This window comes from Prunus avium, chromosome 6, assembly GCF_965620075.1.
Source record: "Prunus avium chromosome 6, drPruAviu1.hap1.1, whole genome shotgun sequence".
NCBI classification, from domain to species: domain Eukaryota; kingdom Viridiplantae; phylum Streptophyta; class Magnoliopsida; order Rosales; family Rosaceae; genus Prunus; species Prunus avium.
This window is the reverse complement of record NC_142289.1, coordinates 35,638,389-35,664,360: the sequence shown is the minus strand read 5'-3', so window position 1 is coordinate 35,664,360 and position 25,972 is coordinate 35,638,389. Positions and strand designations below refer to the sequence as shown.

Sequence of the window (25,972 nt, the reverse complement as noted above, 5' to 3'; positions counted from 1 at the left end):
AACCCCAGTGAGCACTTCCGTTAATACAGTGTCTAGGAGTTCTTTAGGCGACACCTTCGGTGTCTAAGAAGTTTGGGTTTTAAGCGGGACCATTGTGACCCCTCCAACCTTCCCAGATCCCCTGGCTGTGTTTTCTGAGGCCCTTAACTGGTCATCCGTGAGTTGCTTGTATATTGTGTGTTTTTAAATTAAGTTTTTTTTATTTTATTTTATTTTCTTTGTTTTCTTTTCTGTTGAGTCTTTGTTTTTGTTTTGTTTCTGTTTTTGTGTTGTTATGTTAGTTTATTTATTTATTTACGTGGTATGGTTAGTTAGTTTATTTCTGAGTGTTAAAACACATTTTTATTTCAAACATTGCATAAAAGAAAAAACAAAAAAAAAACAAAAAAAAACAAAAATAAAAACAAAAAAAAAAACATTAAAAAAAAAAAAAAAACATCATCATCATCATCTTCATCATCATCTTCTTCATCATCTTCTTCATCTTCTTCATCTCCATCATCATCATGGCTTGCCTCTATTTTCTCGCACTTGTAGAATCTGCAGCAGCTCCACATGGTCCTCATTTTTTCTCTGCAGTGCTTCCACGTGCTGATTGGCACAGTAGAGCCGCTTCTGCAAGTCCGCCACCATAGCCTTCAAGGAAGCTATTTCCTCGCTCATCGCGGCACACTCCCTTGTCCTCGCCAGTAATCGCATGCCCAAATTGGTAGCGGAGACCGCGTGGAGCACAGTTAAATTGTGGGACTCCTCTACCGCTGCCTTATCAGACCTCTGTGCCACATGCAGATGATCTGTCGGAGTGAGCTTGTTGCTAATCATGCCTCCTAGCAGCACTGCTCTGTTCGACAGTGCCTCAGAAAAGTTCGGTATTGCCTCAGCAAAGTTTGAGGCCGTGCCGTGATGATATGAAGAGTTTGGAAAGACAGTGTTTGGAGGAGCCCTTGTCTGGGCATTCGGTGGTGCAAGTGAGAGCTCAAGGTTGAGATCATCAAGGTGAGTGCATGAGGATGCCATTTGTTTTGCTTCTGAATTTTTTGATGTTTTTCCTTGAATTTGCAGGAAGAAATGCTGGGTATCATCCGCTTGCAGAAGTGTGGTTTAAATAGACATATGCTGATGAGAGAGAGCCAACACCATTTCGGATTTCCCGGGCATGCTCGACCTAATCGCTTCAAGGGGGAGCACCTTTACTTTACTTTTCTTTTTTTCCTCCGTGTTTTCTGGTGTTTAATATTTTTGCCCGTTACTTTCATTTTCTAGAGCTTTGTGTTTTTGCTTTTCCCTTTCGGCTATCATCTTTAGTTTATTTTAGTTAGGGAAATGTGTTTTCTTTTCCGTTTGTCGTCTTTGTTTTATTTTAGTTGGGAAGTGTGTTTTCTTTTTCTTTTTCTTTTTCTTTCTGCAACCTTACTCTTTTATTTCCGAAACAAAATAACGAAAATACAAAAACAACAAAATAAAATAAAAACAACAATAATGCAGTAGGAAATCATTTCTTCTCGGTGCTTGGTGTCTCGACCATTGGAGCTTTGAGTTTGGCCCTCTGGCTGTCCTCTTCCGGGGCTTCACGCACAGCTTCTTGGGGCTCATCACTTGAGCTCCCAAAGATCGCAATCTTAGCTTGAGCGTAACTACTCTCGCGATCTGCTTGTTTGCGTTTACCCGGTCTGTCTAGGTCTTCCAGCTGTTTTCGCATGTCGCGAGAGTACAACTCTACCATCTTTGATAGGTTTCTATTCTCGTCCCGCAATACTTCTAGCTGGTGTCGATTCACCTCCACTATCCTTGACCTTTCCCTTTTCAAGCTTTTTATAGCACTCTGACAATCTTCAACCATACTTCGCTCCGCCGCCAACTGAGCTTTGAGCACCTCCACCTCATGGGACTTCGCAAGTAGGCGATGACCCAAACTTGCGACTGTTGCTGTACTCTGCACGCTCAGTGCCAGGGCATCGCTCACGACCCGGTTGTCATCCCTTGTCCCCAGCACACGTATATCTTTAGGAGTCACTAAATTTCTAGCCACTCAAATGGCAACATCGTTGTCCAGGAGTATTGAGTCAGTTACTGTCACAGGCCCCCGTGCGGAAGCAAAGTAGGGCATCCATACTGGTGCCGCTGCTTGGCCTCGTGTCTGAGTCGGTGGAGCTAGGTTGAGATCCAACGAAAATGGGTAGTTAGAGGCCATTTGATTTCTCACTCTCTTTTCTTCTTTCTTTCTTTTCTCTTTTGTGTGTTTCTGAGTTTGCATTTTTTTTCACCCTTTCTTATAGACTTAGTCTTTGACAAACTCTAGCCATTACAGCATCTGAGCATTTTCTGAATCTCCAGCATTCCTTGAGTCTCACAACCTTCTCGCCTTCCAACCATACCCAACTCATTTATCACGACGTGTCTTTTCTGAACGAACGCGTTCAGTAAAGTCTTCGCGCCTTTCCATGAGCCCGTAATTTTTGCTTGTGGAGTCTGCGGCGCCTTTCCATGACACGTGTCTCGCCCTGTCTGTTGGTCCCTTACACTGAACCGAGACATCATGACCCATGTTAAAATCCCGCTCTTTGTGTTGCTAATCACGGTTCGATAGTTTGTTTTTACAAAACTAAATAATAATAAAAAGCCGGAAATGAAAACAAATTGTGGGTCGGGTTTCACTTTAGTTTGGGTTTCAAAGTGGGTTAAATTCACCGTGGTTTGTGTTTCGAAATTGTGGGCTTTGGGCTTCAAAATTTTTTTTTGGGTTTCAGAATTGTGTGATTAGGGTTTACTGTTTCTTTTTTTTTCTTTTTTTTTTTTGTTTTTTTTTTTTTGTTTGTTTGTGTTGTAATTTTTATTTTATAATTATTTTGTTTTTGTTTTCTTTTGTGATTTTGTGATTTTTTTTATATTTTATTTGCTTTAATACCTTTCATTTGTTGTTATGACATTGTTTGTGGCTAATTTTTAAACATTGAGGACAATGCTCATTTCTAGGTTTGGGGGTATTGGAGTTTAGCAAGTAAACTTGGTTTTTCTTAAAATTTAAAAAAAAAAAAAAATTTAAATTTCTTTCTTGTTTTGAATCTTGTTTTGTTTAGTCACTTTCCGAACACATTTGATGAGATTGTGATAAATGTTGCATGACTTAAATAAAAAATTGAATTTTATTTATTATTTATTTTTGCCTTGTAAATTTTTATTGTAAAAAATATTAATTAATTAATTAATTAATTTGGCATCGTTCTAGCATGACATGTTCGAAACCTTCTTTGCACTTGCCATTTGTTTCATAATTTTCCAATTAAAGGATTTGCATGATCTAAAGAATTGTATGAATCATAAATTAGACTTATTTAACCAACTATATAAAGTGAGCTTTTGAGCCTTGTACTTCAATTCATGAGTGTTATATACATACTCTTATTTTCTTGTCATCAAAGTTGTTGTTTGATCTCATTATTCATTGATTTGGTTGAACACTTAAAAGTCATTCATTCTTATGCAATTTGATTTCATGACATTTAAGAAGTGATATTAAGGCCCTCTTTGGATCGTTTGTGCCTTTCAAGCTAACCTTATGCATGCTTAGGCATGATTTTCCATTGTTAACCATTTTGAGCCTACATGTAAACCTTTTCTTTCATTTTACCAATTATATTTCCTCGCCTTAGCCCGAAAAACAAGAATTTACCTTTCTAAGGAACTCATGAGCTCTAATTCGGATGTGTTTTTCATGCTAAGTTTGGGAAGGGATATTACATAAAAAAAAAAAAAAAAATCACTCAATTGGTGAAAGAAAAGAAAAGAAAAGAGAAAAATTGTGATTAAATGGTGGTTGAATGAAATTTCATTTTTGGGTTTCATTTTTGGGCCTTCTAAATAAATTGGTGTTTGTTCAATTCAAGGAAAGGAGTATGAATAATTGTAAATGAAGGTATAAGGAGTTTTGATCATGTAAAAGAAAAATAAATTCTCATTGTGATGATTCGAAGTCTTGTAAACAATTGTTTTATGCTCTTATATTTTGAGTTCCTTGGACTTTGTTTTATCCATACCTTTCATTTCTTACTCACCTTACACCCTTGGCCCCATTACAACCTATGTTAAAGACCTAAATTGATCTTAAATGTCATGTGGTTGAATTGCATTCATTTTTCTACTTTTAAGTGTTTGGCATCCTTCTTGAGATCATATTAATGCAAGTTCTTCATCTTTCTATTGCGAGTTAAGTCCCTTATGGTTTAACTCTAATCTCATGTTTATAACTGAGTGTTGCATTGTAGCCCTCTTCCGAGTGATTCATTTGTGAGAGGACAATTTTGGTGAGATTTGAAGTTGAATTTGTGCTTTGTATGATTTTTGAAATTGTGTGAAAACTAAGATTGGGGAATTTGTTGCATTTGGCTATCACACTACCACACTTTGAGCATATTATGTTTTGAACTTTGCCGCTTTGTGAATAATGTCCAAAATTGAGCTTTTATTGTTAAAAACTTTTGAGTCATGTGCATGAGTCATTTCTCTTCAGAAAATGTTCGGAAAGATTGTTTTGAGTTCTTTTTATTTTTTTAATTGTTTTTCTTTTTGTTTTATTTTTTTGTTTTTGTTAATGTATTTATGTTTGTTTTTGTTTTTGGTTTTGCTTAAGGACTAACAAATCTTTTAAGTTTTCTAATTACCTTGTTTTACAGAGTCAGTAAAACGTTTGTGGGTATCGTATCTGTTAAACCCTCAGGAGACACAACTCCTCCTACTAGGGATGCCTAGAGGTTTAAAGGCTTGTTGCATATGCTCAATGCAATCGAGTTACCTACGAAAGTGGTCTAGTTAACTTCTTGTTTGTTTTTATCTTTGTTTTCCTTTTGTTTTGCTCGAGGACTAGCAAAATCTAGGTTTGAGGGTATTTGATCGGTGCATATTTACATATCATTTTGTACCCTTCTAGCTTATGATTTGGTTATGTTTTTGAGTTAAACTTGTGCTTTTAATCCTTTTTGTGTTTATCTTTCAGTTCATTGAGCTTTAGGTAATAATGAGGGCTTTGGATAGTAAATGATGCAATCCATGCATGTTAAAGCCTGATTTGGATAAAGGGAAGAAGTGCTTAAAGACAAACTCATTTTGGCTACAGCCCCCTGCCAGTCCAGTTTCGTAGGTCATATTGCAAGCTTTGTTTCAGCAATCTACATAGCTCGTATGAGGCCACATTCTTCATGAAAGTTGTTCCAATGGGTGTGTAATATAACATATCCAAAATTCAGCCCCATTGGATAAATATGGAGTCTGTTACCTAGCAAACACAGAGCCATACTCAGGATGGATTTTATCAGCGCGCAAAATGAGTTAGCAATTTGTTTTGGCCTTAACTTCCTCCTCCGACCTTGGATTGGCCCAAATGATATATGGCTGGAAAGAAGACATTCTGAACTTCAAGTTTGAGTGCTTAAAGTCTTAATTTGCTTAAGGGAAGCCCAATTCGTAAGCCCTTGAAGTTTCTGGTCATGCTGACCTCAGGATGAGCTATTGTTTCTGGTTGGAAGCTTGGTCATGGTGAGCTAGGCATGAGCTATTGTAGCTGGTTGGAAGCTTGGTCATGGTGACATGAAGATGAGCTAGGGCTGCTGGTGGGATTTATTGGTCAAGTGCATCAACCAATTCATATTTTCTAATACAAGTGTTGTATGCATTAGCCATATCAAATTCAGATTTTCACTTCCCCTAGGCCTATAAATAGAGAAGTTCTCTAAGCTTGTAAACACACCCCAAGGGGGGGAGCTCTCAAACACTTCTCTAGAGCTCCCTTCCCTTCTCTTCCTCAAATTCTCTTAGTTTCTCTTTCTAGTTTTCAATTGTTATAATGAGATCTTTGTGCTGAAATTTTCCTTTAAGTCTTTCCAAGTTCTACTTTAATTTTCATTGTTATGTAAATTCTTTTCTTTAGTTTCAAGTTTGATTAGTTTCCAAGTTTCAATTATGATTTTTGTTCTTATTCATTATGCTTATAAGTTAATATGCTAGTTTGAATGATTGATCACCATTTAGGCTTGCATGTTAGCTATCTTGGTTTGAATTAAGAGTAGACACCATACTTTAATTCGAATTGAACTATGAATAGGAAGAGTATGTATGGACATTCGACAACAGGGATTAGATACATGCTTGGTTGTTTAAATTGTTCTTCTATGCTTAATGGGTTCCTAATGCTTAATTTTAGGTTAGACAACAAATGATCAAATTAGGGAATTAGGAACACAAGGTTATGACCACACACCATGGCTTAATCATACATTAGCTAGAATCAATCCGTTAATCTAATTGAACTTGGGAACTTATCTACTTGAGTTAGTTATTTTCTTTCTTCCTTGTTTTATTTATTTCCTTTCTTTTTCATTTCTGTTTTGTGTAGGAGAAATGAATTGGATCATTCAATCACCAATCCTCGTGGGATCGACCTCGCACTTACATACGCTATACTACCGAACGGCTCGTGCACTTGCGAGTATCACAAGTTGAGGATGCAACTGAATCCATTTTGGTGCAGCTGTATCTACACAACATCCAACATCGACAAAACACAAGAGAAGGGGAGTCTCCCTTCCCTATAAAAGAAGACCCCTCTCTTTCAAAAGAGAGGAGGGAGAGAGTAGGGCAGGCTACTTGGGCCTCATAGGCTTACCCATGAGCCCATTTACAAGTCCACAGATCATACTAGATCCTCAGCCTTCAGCCTTCAGCTTTCGGCCTCTCGCCTTCGGTCTGCAGCCTTCAGCCTACAGCCTTCGACCTTCGGCATCGGCCATCAGCCTTCGGCGTTCAGCATCGGCCATCAGCCTTCGGCCTTCGGCCTTCGGTATTCTTCCTCTTCTCCTTGAGTTTAAACCTATGTGCAATGTATACTCACATTATCGTAATGAGAACATACTTCTCCGTGGACGTAGCCCATTATTCGGGTGAACCACGTACATTTGTCTTCTGTATGCATGCCAATTTACTTACCGAATGGCTCACATACTAAGGGTCCTCACCTTCAACATCCACCTCATCTTTAAGTTGGTCTAATTACTACCCATCTAGTTTTAGCACCAACATTAATAAATTAGATTAGTTTAGGGCCCGTTTGATAACCACTTCAATTTTCATTTTTATTTTTCATTTTTGTGCTAAAATATAGAGGAAAATGAGAATGAGAATGGAAGTGAGGATGAGATTGAGAGAGAGGATCAGAGGTAATAGTAACAAAAATGAAAACAAAATCTCGAAAGTGAGAACAATTAAAATAGATTTCAGTTTTTAGTTTTTGTTTTCACTTTTATTACTCCTCCCTCCCATCTCCCTCTCATCTTCCCTCTCAATTCCATCTCTACTCTCATTCTCACTTCCATTCTATCTTTTTTTCACTCTTTACTCTAGTACAAAAATTGAAAACTAAAAACTAAAATTGAAATAGTTATCAAACGGCCCTTAAATTAAAGAAAAACTTTCCTAGCACGGGGTGCAAGGTCAGTTTTCCAACTCATTATCCCAAGCCAATAGGATACTGCCACCTGCCAATCTTCTTTACAAACTTTTAGAAACATATTTTAATAAAAAAATCAACCAAAAAGTAAAGTTTCTCTCTCATCCAATCTCTACATCCATGCTAGCCCTTTTACTTCCCAATTAAATTTTTTTTTTCTCAAACTCAATTAATGTTTTACATTCTATTTTTTTTGATCAGCCTTCTTATGCCTCCTATGCAAAAACCTTCCAGCATTTTTTTTTCATCTCAAACTCAATTAATGTTTTACATTCTACTTTCTTGCACATTACCCTCCCATTCCCACCTCTTTCCTCTTCTATGAAAAAACTCTTCTTCAAAGTCGTCTCTTTCTCTTCAGTGACATCTTCATACATACACACCAAGTATCGATTTATCTATTTTTCTTTTTCGTTTTAATTTTTTTACTGTAATCTATTGGTTTTCATTGTTGTCCATGTCCTATTTGTGGGTAAACTACTGATTTTGCAGTCTGGGATATTTATTTTTGCTTCCCCTGTTATCCTTTGTTTTTTTTCTCAGTTTAATCTTTAAAATAACTTTTGAAATTTTATATTACCTAGAAGGATGTGATCAGTAATTTATTTTTGCTATTATTGTAAAAATTCTTACTCTTCACATGAATTTTGATTTCCTGTAAGTGTAAAGCTAATTTACATGCTATGTATATAAAATTTACTTTTAATTGTGTTAATCTCCATATTGATTCATGGATTAAGTTGTGATGCAGAATGTGTATTTCAATGGTTTGAACCCATTGCGTCGGTGGTAAGACTGATAAGGGTTGGTTGATGTCTTTTTATGGATTTGAAATCTATCTCAAGGTTATGACAATAGGTATGTAGAGATTGTCCTTACAAATTTTTATTCCTAATATGAACGTCTGAAGGATATGCTATGCTTTGTATTAGTTTTCTAATTTTTGGTTGGACATCTTATTTAAACTGGTGTAATGTGCTCATTTTGATGTATAAAGGCCAACATATTTTGCGAAGGAGAACAATATAATTTTTAGTTTGGCAAAATTACATTTTTGTAGATGTGATGTAGTGTTTTTCTTTTCTTTTTGTTATGTTATTTGGCCAATGTTACACTTTTGTACAAGGGAAAAATTTCACACTCCCTTTCCTTTTTGTTGTACTGTTTGGCCAAAAGATTACTTTTGTACATGAGATTAAGTTTGTGCTCTTCCTTGATATGTTATTTGAAGAAGGATTAGTCAATTATGAATCCATTCATGCTAGTTACCCATGTTACACTTGATCAAAGAAAAAAACATATTTCTTCTTTGAGTTATTGATATCAGGGGAAAAGAAAAAAAAACAAACTTCTTCTTTGAGTTATTAATATCATAAACAAAATTGTACAGCAAACCAAATTTTATTAGCATCACTTCATTATAAATAAATAAAAATGTCATTATTTGTAGCAATAAAATACATCACTTCATTAAAAAAAGTGAAATATAAAAACATTCTATGGATAGAAGAGAGGAAGGAGAAGGGATTAAACAAAGACAAGAACGACTTTGAACAGATGAAGGTTTTTGCATAGGAGACGCAAGAGGGCTGACAGAAAAACAGAATGTAAAACATTAATGGAGTATGAGAAAAAAAATATGTAATTGGGAAGTAAAAGGGCTGGCACGGATGTAGAGACTGGATGAGAGAGAAACTTTACTTTTTGGTTGATTTTTTTTAATTAAAATATGTTTCAAAAAGTTTGCAAAGAAGATTGACAGGTGGTAGTATCCTATTGGTTTGGGATAATGAGTTGGAAAATTGACCTGGCATCCCGTGCCAGGAAAGTTTTTCTCCTTAGATTATCGCTTGTACAAAAATAAGATGTGACATGTTGTAGACTAAAGTAATTTAGACAATATTCATTCAGGACATTAATTTATGAAACCAATTCCTTATTAAGAACCAAAGTCAAAATTAAAATCATCCCCAAGAAGAAAATTAAATGTAAGTTGCTTTAAAGCAATCAGTCATGCATTAAGAAGTAGAACGTCATGAACTAGTTAATGGTCTTGTGAAATACATCCTTAATAAAAGCATCAAGATTGGTGTCTGATGAGCCACCTTTAGCAATTGCTCCTTGACAAGTCTCTTGAAGTTGTTTGGCTCTTTCCCTCATCTCCTTTCCCTCCTTGCTTTCGAGATCCATAAACCTCTGCACAAGTTGTACAATTTCCTCTCTGGTCACCAAATCTTCTTCTTCAAACCCTTTCTTCTTCTTCTTCTTCAGTACCCTGCATCCTATCTTCCAATCTTCCATAATTTTCTTAGCGTTGGGGATTTGATCCCCAAATATAGGGCAAGTGAGAATTGGAACACCAGCATAAACAGCTTCTAGGGTTGAATTCCAACCACAATGTGACCAAAACCCACCAATAGAATCATGGCACAACACCCTCAATTGGTCACACCAAGACACCACCAAACCCTTATCACCAACACCATCTTTCAACTTAGAGGCATCCCCACGAACCACCCACAAGAACCTAGCACCACTGTTTTGCACCCCAGCAACGATTTCATCCATTTGGGCTTTTGAAACTGAGAGGAAGCTTCCCAGAGAGATGTACAAGACTGAGTGTTTAGGTTGAGAATCTAGCCAATTATAGAGGTGATTGTGATTAGTGGGAGGACTTTTTGAAAGCTCAAAGTAAGGTATGCTTGGGCCAAAAGGGTAGATAGGCAAAGCAAATTTGGCTTTTAGATTGTCAAACACTTGAGGCTCAAGTTCGTAGACTGAAGAAAACACAAGATATTGTGCTTTATATATGCTACGCACAACTTCCAGGTTCATCTTCAAGATTTGAAGACCGTCTCCATTCAACACTGTGGGAAGATCTAGATCTGCTATTACCTCATCATCTCCCCACTCTTTTCAACACAAAACAAATATTAATGCATAAGAAAAGGTTTGGAATATTAATATTACAGTTCTTATGTGCCCTTGTGAATTAAATAACGAATTGTCAATAACATGTCAAAAACAAAACGTATTAAAAAGAGAGAATTGTTGTAGAATATAACATTCAAATTTGGGTTGTAATATAATAATTATGTAACGATGCACGCACCTGAGACATTATTAAGAGGGAAATAGCCCTTTTGTTCGAGTGTCTCAATGTGAAGTAACACTGAGAACACCGACGCCGACATGGGCCAAAGTGAAGCCACCGGAATATTCCTCCGGCTCGCGACCCTCGTAGCCCAAACAACGAAGGGATCAGCAACTATCGCACTCACCGGCTGCTCAAGCCGGTCCAGTAGCTGCTCAACCGGAGCTTCCAACTTGGTGTTCACAGCTTCCATGAATCCAAGAAAGTCGTTTGCGCGAACAAGCTCGGAGGGTATGAGGTTTGGTACAGTGGCAAACCGGATGTTGTGGGGTTTATGGTCGGAGCCCATGAAGCTGTGCCACTCTTCGGTGACGATGAAGGTGATGAGGATATCGGGTTTCTTTGAAGTTAGTAGTTTGCAGAGGTTCATCATGGGGTTGATATGGCCTCTGCCAGGATAGGGCAGAGCCACGACGTGGCATACACTGGTTGGTGGTGATTCTAATTCTCTGGTAGAGTCCATGTCCGATTTCATGATTCGATGAAATCAGTAATTAGTAATCAAGTTGAAGTTGGTCGCAGCATATATGCACGCTCAAGGGAGGGGCTTATGAAGAAGATTTAAATGGACCAAAGTCTTTTCTTTTTGTTTTTTTATGGGTGTGATATGACTGGAGCAGGTGTTTCTTTTTTACTACTTTTTCATTAAAATAATTGTTTGAATAAACATGGTTGAAGTCCAGGTTCAACGTCTATCAAATATTATCCGAAGAGAGAGATAGGAAGAATGAGGCAATGCAACGACTAGAGAAGTATTTCCCGGAAAATAGAGAGGGTTTGTAGCCCCCGAAAAAAGACTTGACTCAAACCCAAGAAATCTAAAAGCTTCAAATGGGGCTTGCCCTTGTGGTAGAGATCAAAAGGCTCGAATCAAGTAGATAATGAGACGACATAACAAATAGGACATGTGTAAAAAAGTACCCGTATGCGTCAAAACCAAAAAGAGCAACGAAACTTACTTAGATCCTGTAGTATTTATTCTACATACAACGTTGTACACATGGATGAGGGCTAATTTGCATATTGAGAAGTAAGTTGTGTCTTACTAAAAGGAAGGAGCATCAGTCCGCTAGAAGGTTGCAGCTTTGCCGATATCCCTGATAAAATTATCAAGGTTTGTATCAGATGAACCCCCTTTTGCAATTGCTCGATGACATAAATCGCTGTGTTCTTTTGCCCTTTTCCGCATTTCTTTCCCATCACTGCTTTCAAGATCCATAAATCTCTTCACAAGCTCAGCAATTTCTTCCCTTGTCATCAATTTCTCATCTTGTACCTCTGTCTTAACCCTCCTTCCAATCTTCCACTCTTCAACAATTTGCCTGTTGTTGGGCAGTTGATCAAGGAACAGAGGGAAAGTAAGCATTGGAACACCAGCGAAAACAGCTTCCAGAGTGGAGTTCCACCCACAATGAGTCCAAAAACCACCAACAGAAGAATGGCACAACACTTTCAGTTGCTCACACCATGGCACCACCAACCCCATTTCACCATTGCAACTCTCTTTCAACCGAGAAGCCTCCCCCCTAGCAACCCACAAGTACCGAATCCCGCTATTCCTCAGCCCGGCTGCAATTTCGTCCATTTGGGTGCTCGAAACTGAAAGAAAACTGCCCAACGAGATGTACAAGACAGAGCCTTTCGGCTGAGAATCAAGCCATTTTAAATAGTCAATGTCATTGTCAGCAGCTGATGCAGAGAAATTGTGCTCAAGCTCTAAATAAGGTATGGCGGGACCAATTGGGTACACAGGGAATGGGAATTCCGCTTGTAAAGAGTCGAAGATTTGAGGTTCAAGCTCATAAACAGAAGTAAACAGAAGATACTGTGCTTTTGGAACCCATGAAATGCATTCCAGAGCAAGCTTCATGACTTTTGGGTCGTTTCCTTTGAACACTATTCCAAGATCTGCTAAATCAGTAGAAGAAATCCCTGGTATTTGATCTCCACAATCTATCACACAGAAACAGATAAAGCCCAATTTCCACATCAATTTTCAATTTGGGTTATCAAAAAAATATGCAGATAGCAATTACTTACCAAAAAATTCAAGTGGGATGTTCTTGTTTTGGGAGAAAACATTAAAACGATGCAGCATGGACAAGAAGGTGGCTGACATAGTCCAAAACAAAGACACCGAAATATTCCTCCGAATCCCAAACCCAACACCCCACCGAACCTCAATATCAGCTATGACAGCTGATACCCGGGGCTCGAGCCGATCGAGCAGCCGCTCAAACGGAGCTTCCATCTTGGTCATGACAGCTTCGTAGAAGCCCGGAAAGTCGGCTGCTTTGAGACGCTCGGGAGGGATGACGTTTGGGATGTAGGCAAACCGGATGTTGTCGGGTTTCGGGTCGGAGCTGATAAACCCGAGCCACTCTTCGGTGACAGTGACGTGTTAATAAAAAAAGGTCTCACTATTTTGTTCAAAAGTGCGCTCTGGAGGTGGTGAATGGGACAACACCAACTTTTATGTTGAATAGGTATACATATTTGATTCCATAAATAAAAATAATGAAAACGATAATTCATTACATAGTAATCATCATGATTCTATTTTTCAACCAAACTATATAGAAATTAGAAATGATATCCCTTCAATGATTATATTATTCCCACAAAACCCAACACAAATCATGAACTTATAATTAGTGGTGATGGCGTCGTGAAATATCCTCAATAAAAGCATCAAGGTTCTTGTCAGATGAGCCACCTTTAGCAATTGCTCCGTGACAAGTCTCCTGAAGTTGTTTCGCTCTTTTCCTCATCTCTTTCCCCTCCTTGCTTTCAAGATCCATAAACCTCTGCACAAGTTCTGCAATCTCCTCTCTGCTCACCAAATGTTCATGTTCAGAAGCCCCCACCTTCTTCTTCAGAACCCTGTATCCAATCTTCCAATCTTCCACAATTTGCTTCGAAATAGGCATTTGATCCCAAAATATAGGGCAAGTGAGAACTGGAACACCAGCATAAACAGCTTCCAAAGTTGAATTCCAACCACAATGTGACCAAAACCCACCAATAGAATCGTGACACAACACCCTCAATTGGTCACACCAAGGCACCACCAAACCCTTATCACCAACGCCCTCCTTCAACTTAGAGGCATCCCCACGAGCCACCCACAAGAACCTAACACCGCTATTCCGCACCCCAGCGACAATTTCATCCATTTGGGATTTCGAAACTGAGAGGAAGCTTCCCAGAGAGATGTACAAGACTGACTGTTTAGGTTGAGAATCAAGCCAATTGTTGAGGTCATTGTGATCAGTGGGAGGACTTTTTGAAAGCTCAAGGTGAGGTATGCTTGGGCCAATTGGGTAGACAGGGAAAGCAAATTTGGCTTTCAAAGTGTCAAAGACTTGAGGCTCAAGCTCGTAGACTGAAGTGGACAAAAGATATTGTGCTTTATCTGCTACTCCAGAAACAGCTTCAATGGCTCTGTCCAGGGTCTTTAGACCGTCTGCAGAGAATATTGTGGGAAGGTCTGCAATGGACGTGGTGCCGAGTCCAGGGATATAGTCTACTATCTCATCTCCACGCTCTACGCATTATACAATTAGCACAGAGAAATTGAGAAAGAACTTCAATAAATTTTTGCATTGAGATAACATTATTTTTGTTACATGTAAAAGGCTTTGAGATTTTCATTCAACAGTTACATACAAAACCAAGTTTCTAAAATGTGTTAAGTTTCAAGTTATGGGGTTCTCAATATTGAAGAAAAAGGCTTATACTAGATTATATAGAGACAGAAGATCATGGCGTATCAAATTTATACAAGTAAAGTTATGGTCAAATACATAATAAACTTTGGGTCAAATTCTACATTTGACATGCACAATTTAACTTTTTTATTTTTATTTTTTTGAAAAAAGTGCTAGAAAAATCGTATCAATTAAATGGCTTTAAAAAATTAAAAAAATACAGTCAATCGTCTACCTAACATGCTCCTTTATGGCCAAAGTAGCAAGAAACTTGATTGCAAAACAATGTTATTCCCGTCTCATGCAAATGTTTCTCGAAAATGGCAACTAGAAGTCACGCACTGTTTTATTCCTTGGCATTTAGCAAGTGGCAAAGTTCAACTTGCAAAGCTCCATTGTCGTCTTGCCACAAGCTAAGTGATTGCAAATTCTTTTTCACTTTAGAAATTAAAAATAATCAAAGATTTTAAGCAACTCTTTTTCTGGTGAAAATTTGAAGCAACTAAACAGTAAAGTAAGTGGCGTAGATGTGGACGCACCTGACACATCAAGAGGGAAGTGTCCGTTCTGTTTGAGGAGCTCAAAGTGATGGAAAAATGAGAACACCGACGCCGGCATAGGCCAAAGCGCAGCCACCGGAATATTCCTCCGGTTCCCGACCCTCACAGCCCAAACAACGTACGGATCAGCAACTATGGCGCTCACCGACGGCTCGAGCCGGTCCACAAGCTGCTCAAATGGAGCTTCCAACTTGGTGCTCACGGCTTCCACGAAGCCAGGAAAGTCGTTTGCTCGGACGAGCTCAGAGGGGATGGTATTTGGTAGCGTGGCGAATCGGATGTTGTCAGGTTTCGGGTCGGATCCGATGAAGCCGTGCCACTCCTCGGTGACGACGATGGTGATGAGGAGGGTATTGTCGGGTTTCTTTGAGGATAGAAGTTTGCAGAGGTTCAACATGGGGTTGATGTGGCCTCTGCCGGGATAGGGCAGCGCCACCACGTGGCAGACTGAGATGTGGTTGTCTTTTACTGTTCCCATTTTCTCTCTTTTTATGGAGATTGAAGAAGCTTTCAAGTTTGAATAAAATGAAGATTGAAGATATTATCATGAAACTCCTCGAAAGACGAAATTACCCCTCGGCGAAACAGTGTTATCCATTACAAGTACCAATCCAATGGCTCCAAATATACATATGTAAAATATGTAAATTTGGTTCATGCTTTTTCCATGAATTATACATTATATTAATAGCGCACACCCCACTTTGATTCCAAATATACATTAATAGACAACCTCACTTTAAGGTTTTCTACGTATTATTGCGTTATTGGTCGGAATAGCAAAAAGTGATATTCTTATTGTATGAGAGTAGTTTCTCTTTCAAATAGTAATCAAAACAAAACAATATAGTTATCTTTCTCAACCAAACTACAAATCATGAACATAATTAATGGTGACCTCCTTGTGAAATATCCTTGATAAAAGCATCAAGGTTGGTGTCAGATGAGCCACCTTCAGCAATTGCTCTATGACAAGTCTCTTGAAGTTGTCTTGCTCTTTCCCTCATCTCCTTCCCCTCCTTGCTTTCAAGATCCATAAACCTCTGCACAAGTTCAGCAATTTCCTCTTTGGTCACCAAATGTTCATGTTCAGCCCCCACCTTCTTCTTCAATACCCTGTATCCAATCCTCCAATCTTCCAATCTTCGACAATTTGCTTAGCATTGGGAACTTGGTCCCAAAATATAGGACAAGTGAGAATTGGAAGACCAGCATAAACAGCTTCCAAAATTGAATTCCATTTGAACCTAGCACCACTGTTGTGCACCCCAGTAACAATTTCATCCATTTGGGCTGAGAATCTAGCCAATTTAGATAACTGAGGCCATCATTGTGATTTATGGGTAGACTTTTAGAAAGTTCAAAGTGAGGTATGGTTGGGCCAATAGGGTAGACAGGCAGAACAAATTTGGTTTTGAAAGTGTCAAAGACTTGAGGTTCAAGCTCATGGACTGAAGTGAACAAAAGATATTGTGCTTTTTCTACTACTTGAGCAACAGTTTCAATAGCTCTGTGGAGGACTTTTTGATGATTGTCTCCAAAGAATACCGTGGGAAGATCTGCAACGCTTGTGGTGTTGATTCCAGGGATGTAGTCTATTATCTCATCTCCACGCTCTTTCATTTACACATTTGGCAAATAGACACAGAGAAACATATATAAAGAGAATAAATAAAATTGCATTATTGAGAAAACATTATTTGATAAAGTTAGAAGAAAAAAGAAGAAGGTTTTTGATTGCATTCAAACTTTGCAATTCAAAATTGAGTAACCATTCATCCTCAAAACAAATGGAGTTTGGACGCTTGTTAAATTTCTTTAACTTTTTCTTTTTTCGGAATTTAACAAGTGTTAAAGTTCCATTTGTTGTGAAGAGGAACTCCTTCTCAATTTTAAGGAGTCAAGCCATGCTAATAAAAAATGGTGGTAATACGAAATGCATTCCTACAAATCGCATATCGTGATATGAATGCATAAACTTTTCCGTTTTTGAGTTAGTTTTGCATATAAATGCGATTTGTGTAGACTGTATGAAGAATGACTTCTTACATGCAAGCAGTCAAGCAGTGTAACTTTGTAAGGTGAAAATAGGGTTGGCATAATGAGAGTCGACTTTCAACAATTAACGCACGTGGGGTCCCAAAGGTGACGTACACCCACATGCTCACATGCATGTAGCGTACGAGCATATGCCATAATAAGTAATAACAATCAATTGTCATGTCCCGACATACCTGACACGTCAGCAGGGAAGTGACCTTGCTGTTTGAGCAGCTCAAAGCTACGGAACACCGTAAACACCGACGCCGACATTGTCCACAGTGATGTTGGAATTATAAAAAGGTTTTAAAATTTTAATCATTTTTATTTATTTATTATTTTGTCTATTTTATTTTATTTATTGTGGGGGGTTATAAATATTTAATATTCATGTTTTATTTCTGGTTGGTGAATGCCTTAATTTTTTGGTTGGTGAACTTTTATGGTTGGTGAAGGTTACATGTTTTTGGATGCCTATAAAAGGCCACTCCTCATTCACATTTGATACACACACAATACGCCATCAGAATATCACATACCACATTCTGATTCTCTCCTTTTCTACTTTTATATATATATATATATATTCTCTACTTTAGATTATTATTATTTTAGGCAATGGTTCTGTGACTTGGATACCTATATCTGTCTATGAACGTGCTCATAGCGGATCTTGAGTTTGTGTATAAGGGGTCCTATCTTGGAGTCTTGTAGACCGTCAGTACCTACACGTAGGGAGGCTACAAAGGCTTTAGGACAGCGTCTTTGACGTGCTTCACCGTACCAAACTCACATTCTTACTCATTATTTATTTTCCTTTTACTTACCTATTATTTTGTTTTCTGCAATTTCATTATACCTTAAAAGCTTTCCTATTTATTTATTTATATGTTATTTATAATATAATGTTTTTGTGTTTGGCTTTACGGAAAAGGAAAACTATATTTTGTATATTTTTTATAACAAGTGAAGCCATCAGAATATTCCTCCTGTTCCCGACCCGCACGGCCCAATCAACAAAAGAGTCAGCAACTATGGCGCTCACTGGAGGCGCCTTAGCCTCGAGCCCATCCAGAAGCCGCTCGAAGGGAGCTTCCAGTGCGGTGTTCGCGGCCTCAACGAACGCCGAAAAGTCGTTAGCTCGGACGGGATGACGTTTGGTAGCGTCGCAAACCGGATGTTGTAGGGTTTTGGGTCGGATCCGATGAAGCCGTGCCACTCTTCGGTGACGACGAAGGTGATGACAAGGGTGTTGTCGGTTTTCTTTGAAGACAGTGATTTGCAGAGGTTCATCATGGGGTTGATGTGTCCTCTGCCGGGATAAGGCAGGGCCACCACGTGGCAGACGGGGATTGGCTCAAGTTTTGCTGTGGCCATTTCTCTTGTGTGAAGATTGAAGCTTTATTGCTATATTGTTGGTGTTTGTTGTTTCAGACAATCAGTCTATTATATATACATCGAAGATTGAAGCAGATGACTGATCACTTAGAGCATCCAAAGTGGGGAGATGTGTAAATTTGGAGATGTAAAGCCATTTTTACATATCTTTTACACTTTCAGGAGATGTAAATGTTATTTTTGCTCCAATGAGATTAGTGATTAGTGTAATATGTAATATATATGGGCCATATGAAAACATTCTCAAATACATATACGACATAAAAATAAAATATTTCTACGCTAGAAAATACATGTGTTAGTGGACATAAAAATCAATGTGATACATGCGCAGTAACGTAATGAGTAAACATGTTAAGGACAAAGTCTTTGGTTGCAAAATACATGTGTTAGTGGATCAATAAAACCACATGATTCACACTAGAAAATATCTCACTATGCATTCGTTTACGTACCACCTCAAAATATAGTGTTTTTTCATTAACAAAAGGCTTGTTATATTATTGATAAATAAGTATGCATGTGTAGTACACACATAGGTGCATATTTTTCAATAATACTTTCATTTTCCTTTTCACTTCTCAAATATACAACAAAAGAAAGGCTTTTTTTATTTATTTATCTTATTTTATTTTTTTCTAACATACGTAAACCTTCACATCTCTCCAATTCTTCTTTTGAACAAATTTATTTTCATAAATCCTACATCATAGTTTGTCAAACTCCATACATAATTGTGGTAGGGCATGAAACCAATTCAAAACAGCAATTGTCATTAGCAATCTTTCTTGCATCTTGATATGTCACTTACAAATGCCTCAATATTGGCATAAGTCGAGCCACCCTTTCGAATTGCTTGCCGACAAATGTCCCTAAGCTCCCTCGCTTTGCTCCTCATTTCCTTACCCTCCTCACTTCCCAAATCCATAAACCTCCTCACAATCCCGGCAATTTCTTCTCTACCCACCAAACTTTCTTCTTTTGCCACCCCCTTCTTCTTCACCCTCCACCCAATCTTCCAATCCTCAACAATCATCTTGCTATTGGGGACCTGGTCCCAATATATAGGAAAAGTCAGCATTGGAAGCCCAGCAAAAATAGCTTCGGAGGTCGAATTCCAACCGCAGTGGGACCAAAACCCACCAATAGAATCATGACATAACACCCTCAATTGGTCACACCAGGGCACCGCAATCCCCATCTCCCCACACCTCTCTTTCAACTCAGAAGCTGCTTCACGCGCCACCCAGAAGAATCGAACCCTACTCTCCCTCAACCCATCAGCGATTTCATCCATTTGGGCTTTGGGAGCTGAATGCAAGCTACCTTGCGACACGTACAAAACTGACCCAGTAGTCTGTTTGTCCAGCCAATCAAAATAGTGGGCCTCACTGGGCCTTGATTCGGCCTCCACCTTGGAATGGGGTATGGTGGGCCCAATGTGATAAACTGGGATCGATGCGTTTGCCCTCAGAGCGTCGATCACTTGGGCTTCAAGCTCATACACCGAAGGCAACAAAAGCCATTGGGCTTTGGACACCGATGCAACGGATTCTAGTGCTCGATCCAATACATTAAGCCCTTTCCCATAGAAACACGTGGGAAGGTCCGCCACACGTGTGGAAGGAAGTCCCGGGATGTAGTCCACATGCTCTTCTCCTCGTTCTATAAAGAAAACACACATTTTGGTATTTGTTTATAGTGTTCAAAGGGTGGAATTATGAATTTTTCAACGGGTAGGCTAGCTAAAAATCTACGATCTCTTTTTATTTTTTATGTACTTACAGTTTCTATAGTTATTTTAGAAATAAAATAGTATACATTAAATCATATAAACCACGCTAGTTCATAGTTCTATTGACTAATTCCCAAGTCTTAACTATTTGAGCTACAAACCCCTTACAATTTCCAATAAGCTTTAGCATAAAACAAATACATATTAAATGTAATCGGAAACCACATATTATCAAAATGAAAATATATTCAACGACAGAATTGAAAAAGTTCCTATTTTAATGTGTTTTTTTATATTGTTGTCATGCAACTAAATTCATAAAGAATTGAACTTTTGAAAATACACACATTTGGTTGTATTTAAAACAAGGCAAATATATAAGTTTGATTTTTTTTTTTTCCCAAAAATCTCCCTAGGCTACAGCCCATTGCAGTGGTTCCGCCAGTGGTAGTGTCAAGAACAGTTTTCTGAAACAAATTCTGATTTTGATTCATTTTATTTTCTGTAATATCAGTTGTTATTATTTTGTACAATGACTTAATTCTGTCAATATTTTTGAAAAACTTAGCACATGATACCTCTAAAAAGTCCAATACATTACTTAGTAAATTATAAGGATTATATTTCGAAACAATTATAATTACTAGAATTAAAGTCGAACCAAGAGAAGTATTTAAGTTACTGAGTTCGTTATGTACCGTCCAAATTAGCGGGAAAATGACTGTGTTGGACGAGGAGATCGAAGAAATGGAAGACGGAATAGACAGAAGCGGACATGGTCCATAGAGAAGCTACAGGAATATTCCTCACATTCCCGATCTCGACGGACCAGACCAAGTACGTGTCGGCGATCAAGGCGGTGACTGGCGGCTCGAGTCGGTCGAGGAGGTCTTCGACCGGGGTTTTGATTTTTCTCAAAACGGTCTCATAGAATCCCGGAGAGTCAGCGCCGCGACCGATCTCGGAGGGGATGACGTTGGGAATAGTAGCGAAGCTCACGTTGTCGGGCTTCGGCTCCGAGCAGAGGAAGCCGAGCCACTCCTCCGTCACGATAAAGGTGACGATGATGTCGGTGTTGTCGGCGGCCGGCTTTAGCGAAGCGAGGGAGTTGCAGAGGCACATCATGGGGTTGATGTGGCCGCGGCCGGGGAATGGCAGCGCCACCACATGGCGTGTGGTGATTGATGAGGTGTTTGAGAGGGCCATTGGATTGGATTGGTTTGGGTTTGGGGAGACGTCGGAAGGAGGCTCGAGAGTCCTAAGCTCCAAGAGCATGAAGATAAAAAGAAGAGCGGCAAGAAAACGACAAAACAACACGTCACTCGTTTGTAAGAGCAGTTGTTTTGTGTATGAGTATTCAAGTGTGGGATCATATCTCAAAAAGTAAAGAAATATTTCATATTTAAAAAAATAAAGAAAAGGCACAATTACACAAACAGTAGACATTTTGTCTGTAAACCAAAACAAAAATTGGTATATTTTTGCTCACCACTTTAATTTAAGATGTATCCTCATCATCCTTCTCAACACTTGACACGTATTTCTTGGCATGACCATAATTAACTCTTTATTTTGTATTTATGCAATCATAGTTATGTTAATAAATACGTGTTCTTCAATTAAAGTGGTGAATAAAGTTACCAAAAAAAAAAAGTGGTGAGTAAAAATGCTCCCAAACAAAAATAGCCATTTTTTCTGCCCCAAACGACAAAATAAATCAAACGCATCTGCAGAGACACACAAATAATAGAACACAACATGTAAGTAAAATAATAATATGTATATATATTTAATATAGCCAATCCAGTTTGGGTTGGTCTGATTTTTTAAATGTAAGAATTGGAATTGGAACCGGACCATTGATTCCATTTGGATTTTGGTCAACTCGGACTGATTTTTTCAGTTTTTTTAGCCCAATTCAGCTCGATTTTCTTATTTCCCAATTTGAATGCCCATCCTTTGTTGTCTTGCGTTTTGGATGGACCGAATTAAAAAAGTGGACCGGGTCATGAAAAGTAGAAGCCCGCTTCTAAATTTACTAAAATAATTTTTTTACTGCACGGTTAGCGACAGTGAAATTATTATGGGTCCTACAAAACAAAGTATATAAAGACCATACGGGAGAACCATTGTCCACTGTGATTTGTCCCATACGGGAGGACCACATAGAATTAGAAAGCCCAAAGGAAAAGGTAACTCGAAAAATATCCATTGACCATCACCAAAGTAACGTAGGAATTGGTTTGTCCAAAAATTCTTTCGTATGGGACTCGTTCAAGTATTTTTTGATTTAAATCATAATCTTAACAATTTTTATACCTAAGACTATACTGCAATATGATAAAAAGGTCTAGTCTAGTGACATCTAATTTCTGGTATATTTTGGACTTGTTAGAAAATATTTACCGCGTATAACATAAGGCTAATTTCTGATGAAAAGAAAAACGAAAGAGAGAATGAATATGCATATCATTTTCCATGGGCACATATATATATATATATATTGTTTGATCAAAAGAAGCAAACATCGTAAGCAACAATATATTAGTTGTTTTTGTGTGTGTGGAAAATGAACAGTTTATTTAAGTACCCACCTAATTAAGAAATTCCATAAGATATATAATAATGCACACATTTCTCAACATCAGTCACCTACCATGAAAAGCTTTAACGCTTTCAAAATTTGCTCTAGGGACCACAAATACACATATCTTCATGAATCATTGCAAGACTTCAAATTCGTATTAAATTAAAGTGGAATATTTTATTGCAACAACTAGCAAATGGATTAGTGAATGATTGGCATCCATTCCACATGCATTTAGATTATCAATAATCCATTTCGACAATTTGTTCTAATGACACTTAAATCTTCACCTTGTATTAGAAGGTATTCTAAATTTAAATTTTATAAACGACAATTGTTGAACAAGAAAGAAAAAAAAGAATTCCACACCACTCTATTGAAAAGTTTGAAAACATTTGGATATACTCATGTCACTTGACTTCTCTCTATGATCAATTTACCCTACAATGTCTATTATAAATAGGAAAATACTTTCTTTTTTATCATGTAAGTAGGAGTTTCTACATTCATATTAATAGTAGTATGATATGTGGGCATAAGTTTTTCTTTCTGTGTTTTTAATGAATTATTTTTATATATGTGTCAAACTGTGATTCACAAAAAAGAAGAGTATTTCTTTACGAAAAAAAAGAGGCAAGCAATATCCTTATAAATACATCCCTAGAGCATCTCCAATGGGGGGTTGTATAATGAGATGTATGTTAAATATACACCATTTGTGATCGGAATCACTCGCAATGGGGATGTGTAAATAATTGTAAATTTGGATCATAATTGTGAGATGCAAATTTAGATGCACATGTGCATCCTTTTTTACATCCATTGCAAGTGGGGCCTACATGAGAAAATGTGATAAAAGGTGGACAAAAATGAACAAAATAAATTATACATTTTTAGATTTACATATTCCTTATTGGAGTAAAAACCACATTTACAACATTTGAAAGTGTAAAAAGGATATAAAAGTGACTTTACACCCCCGAAAATACACCCCGCGCCACTGAAGTAAAGATGAGTTGAGCTTGGTGATGCTGCAGTCCAATTCCCATCACTATAATTACAAGATGGTCAAGCGTGTAAAAGGAGATAGGCATTTTCTGCAAGATGGGCCGCACCACATATCATTTCAATTTTCATGATAAGTAGGCCCCAGAAACAGAGAATGTTTTGGAGTTAACCAAAACTGGTCCTGCTAAAAAAAATAGATATTTTCAATTGCTTTTAGTTAAATTAGAGATATTTTCATGCGACAAACACAAACACATGCAAGCGAAAAGTCCACGGATATTGGAGTGAGATATTTGTTGAGATCTTTCGAGCTATCTTTTTAGTCATCACGTCACGAATCACACCCTCTTCACAAATCGACCCTGCAACACCAGAAAATAAGGTATTATCAAACAAACAATAATTTCAAAATTCAAAATATATCAATTTGGGAGAGAGAGAGAGAGAGGTAGGGAGAAGACAAAAACCTTGAGTCTAGGTCTTTTATCTGCGTTGAGTTTGCGGACTTGGTACCTTATCTTCTTGGAGAAAAGTCTAGACTGGCGCTTCTCTTTGTACCTTAGAACACTTGCCTCCCTTCTGGTTCTCTCTTCTTCCATGATTGGCACCTCTCCCATCTAAGTAAAGGATAATTAGACACAAAATTAAACATTAACACAACATTCTATACCTAAGAGGAGCCTCCTCATATAGGCACATGACACTCAATTTACAATTTGCATGCAGTTTTACTACTTAATCCTATTTGATAATGTCATCATGGACAAAAATAAATAAATAAATGTAAAATTTACATGTTTGGATTGCAACAGTACCATAAAGTACACCATTTAAAAGTGTTTTTTCCGTACCTTGAACATATTGAAAGTAAAACAACATGTGTTCTTGTCAGAGTATATGAGAGTTATTCGTACTTTCTCATAAAAGAAGCATGAGAATACAACATGAGTGCGAATAGCGTTTCTCTTTTGAAACGAGGAAGAAACATGATAGTAGAAATGCATGCTATATATATTAATGACATCCTATTTCTTCAAAATTGGCACCAAATGAAAAATACGAAACAAGGTAAAAAAAAAAAAAAAAGAGAGTAAAGGAAGATATGAAATAAAGTTAATCAAGTACTAACATAATTGCCATTGCTAGCCATGGAAGAACGTGAACAATCATCTGCCCAAAGAGGACCACGATCAGACCAAGCATCCAACACCTCTTGATAATTCAAATTCAAATTCAACTGCACCCTCTTCTCATCATCCTCATCCCAAAACGCAACACTCTCACGTTTTACAACCTTTCTTTCATAGTAGCTTTCATCTTCAAAAAAGCACCTATCTGCGTTTTGAAACACTTTCTGCTCAATCTCCTCCCCTTCTTCTCCTTTAGGAAAATCATCCCAATCCATAAAATCCCAATCAAGCTTGTGACCGCCGTACATGTTTTCGCTCGGTAATTTTCCATCTTCCTCTTCTTCAATGCCCAAAATGCGCTCCCAGTCATCCATGATATCAACCACATGATCATATCCATTGGTGTTAAAAGCATCATCTAATTTGGTGGTGGTAGTAGTAGTAGTGGTAGTGTCAGAGAATTCTTCACCAGAATTATTGATGCTGTCTGGCACCTGTTGCTCTTCCTTCTTTGGGCTTCTTAATAAGAATGAATGGTACCTCATCTTATCTTTGGTCTCTCTTTTTCTTTCTTTCTTTGTACACAATTTGAATATAACAGATGATGATATGAGAAGGGAATGGAAGATGTAGTGGGAAATTTGTATGGTGTTTTTATCCTGCGTGGCACCTTATCTTCTAGCTATTGGTTGGTTCAAGGCCTCAGTATGAGTTGAAAGTCTACAGCTTGAAAAGGGTAAGAAGGGCCCTACAACCACAATCCATTCTCACTCCATGGAAAGGGGAGTTGGGGACCAATTACAAGACAGACTTTTTGAATTGCTGCATCGAGAAGAACGTGACCAAAAAAGTGCTGATAAGCAATAAATTAGATATTTTATCAATTTCAAAGGGTTTGATCTAATTTGTTTCTGTATGTGTTCCAGGTATGTGCTCAGTTATAGTAGCTTCAAGAGAAAGAGAGAACGTATTAAAGAAGCCCCGTGTAGTGTGTAGGTATATAATTGGAAAACGCCACCCAAAATGGTTGTTGGTATTCGACAGTTTTTGGGGTTTCGTTGGTTACCAAGATATTATCCCATGCGGCCCATTGTGTGCAGAAGACTAGCAGTCTGCAGAACATGTAAGTTTTTCTAGAATATATTAGGGCATTTT

At 37.9% G+C, this 25,972-nt stretch overlaps 5 protein-coding genes and 1 pseudogene across 6 annotated transcripts; all 6 read right to left on the bottom strand.

Moving 5' to 3' along the window:
* Nucleotides 1-9,401: 9,401 nt before the first annotated feature.
* Nucleotides 9,402-11,397, bottom strand: LOC110753880 (UDP-glycosyltransferase 87A1-like). 2 transcript variants are annotated; one of them, XM_021954862.2, is made up of 2 exons: nt 10,608-11,397; nt 9,402-10,407 (listed from the first exon to the last, which is right to left on the bottom strand). In XM_021954862.2, the coding sequence occupies exons 1-2, from the start codon at nt 11,122-11,124 to the stop codon at nt 9,536-9,538; spliced, it is 1,389 nt and encodes a 462-aa protein (XP_021810554.2). In that variant the 5' UTR covers nt 11,125-11,397; the 3' UTR covers nt 9,402-9,535. The 2 variants fall into 2 exon arrangements, with proteins under 2 accessions (XP_021810554.2, XP_021810555.2); XM_021954863.2 differs by having other exon boundaries at nt 9,402-10,131.
* A 178-nt stretch (nt 11,398-11,575) lies between these two features.
* LOC110753874 (UDP-glycosyltransferase 87A1-like) lies at nt 11,576-13,056 on the bottom strand. Its single transcript, XM_021954856.2, has 2 exons — nt 12,690-13,056; nt 11,576-12,602 (listed from the first exon to the last, which is right to left on the bottom strand). Exons 1-2 carry the CDS (start codon nt 12,907-12,909, stop codon nt 11,719-11,721), a joined length of 1,104 nt encoding a protein of 367 aa, XP_021810548.2. The 5' UTR covers nt 12,910-13,056; the 3' UTR covers nt 11,576-11,718.
* A 64-nt stretch (nt 13,057-13,120) lies between these two features.
* LOC110753879 (UDP-glycosyltransferase 87A1-like) lies at nt 13,121-15,486 on the bottom strand. The gene is made up of 2 exons (XM_021954861.2): nt 14,899-15,486; nt 13,121-14,196 (listed from the first exon to the last, which is right to left on the bottom strand). Exons 1-2 carry the CDS (start codon nt 15,395-15,397, stop codon nt 13,301-13,303), a joined length of 1,395 nt encoding a protein of 464 aa, XP_021810553.2. The 5' UTR covers nt 15,398-15,486; the 3' UTR covers nt 13,121-13,300.
* Nucleotides 15,487-15,570: 84 nt separating this feature from the next.
* On the bottom strand, nt 15,571-18,336 carry LOC110753875 (UDP-glycosyltransferase 87A1-like; annotated as a pseudogene).
* Nucleotides 18,337-18,945: 609 nt separating this feature from the next.
* On the bottom strand, nt 18,946-21,433 carry LOC110753838 (UDP-glycosyltransferase 87A1-like). Its single transcript, XM_021954819.2, has 2 exons — nt 20,791-21,433; nt 18,946-20,022 (listed from the first exon to the last, which is right to left on the bottom strand). Exons 1-2 carry the CDS (start codon nt 21,365-21,367, stop codon nt 19,133-19,135), a joined length of 1,467 nt encoding a protein of 488 aa, XP_021810511.2. The 5' UTR covers nt 21,368-21,433; the 3' UTR covers nt 18,946-19,132.
* Nucleotides 21,434-23,539: 2,106 nt separating this feature from the next.
* On the bottom strand, nt 23,540-25,442 carry LOC110753906 (CCT motif family protein). Its single transcript, XM_021954889.2, has 3 exons — nt 24,817-25,442; nt 24,155-24,304; nt 23,540-24,049 (listed from the first exon to the last, which is right to left on the bottom strand). Exons 1-3 carry the CDS (start codon nt 25,360-25,362, stop codon nt 24,026-24,028), a joined length of 720 nt encoding a protein of 239 aa, XP_021810581.1. The 5' UTR covers nt 25,363-25,442; the 3' UTR covers nt 23,540-24,025.
* Between the last annotated feature and the right edge of the window lie 530 nt (nt 25,443-25,972).

Bases quoted from the DNA above. Each gene is read 5' to 3' on its own strand.
- LOC110753880 (XM_021954862.2), bottom strand. From the start codon at position 11,124: ATGAAATCGGACATGGACTCTACCAGAGAATTAGAATCACCACCAACC. The intron at 10,408-10,607 runs GTGCGTGCATCG...TGTGTTGAAAAG, and splicing joins CCCTCTTAATAATGTCTCAG to AGTGGGGAGATGATGAGGTA.
- LOC110753874 (XM_021954856.2), bottom strand. From the start codon at position 12,909: ATGACCAAGATGGAAGCTCCGTTTGAGCGGCTGCTCGATCGGCTCGAG. The intron at 12,603-12,689 runs GTAAGTAATTGC...TCTGTGTGATAG, and splicing joins CATCCCACTTGAATTTTTTG to ATTGTGGAGATCAAATACCA.
- LOC110753879 (XM_021954861.2), bottom strand. From the start codon at position 15,397: ATGGGAACAGTAAAAGACAACCACATCTCAGTCTGCCACGTGGTGGCG. The intron at 14,197-14,898 runs GTGCGTCCACAT...TATAATGCGTAG, and splicing joins CTTCCCTCTTGATGTGTCAG to AGCGTGGAGATGAGATAGTA.
- LOC110753838 (XM_021954819.2), bottom strand. From the start codon at position 21,367: ATGCTCTTGGAGCTTAGGACTCTCGAGCCTCCTTCCGACGTCTCCCCA. The intron at 20,023-20,790 runs GTACATAACGAA...TTTTCTTTATAG, and splicing joins TTTTCCCGCTAATTTGGACG to AACGAGGAGAAGAGCATGTG.
- LOC110753906 (XM_021954889.2), bottom strand. From the start codon at position 25,362: ATGAGGTACCATTCATTCTTATTAAGAAGCCCAAAGAAGGAAGAGCAA. The intron at 24,305-24,816 runs GTTAGTACTTGA...TCCTTTACTTAG, and splicing joins TGGCTAGCAATGGCAATTAT to ATGGGAGAGGTGCCAATCAT. The intron at 24,050-24,154 runs GTTTTTGTCTTC...CTGGTGTTGCAG, and splicing joins ATAAAAGACCTAGACTCAAG to GGTCGATTTGTGAAGAGGGT.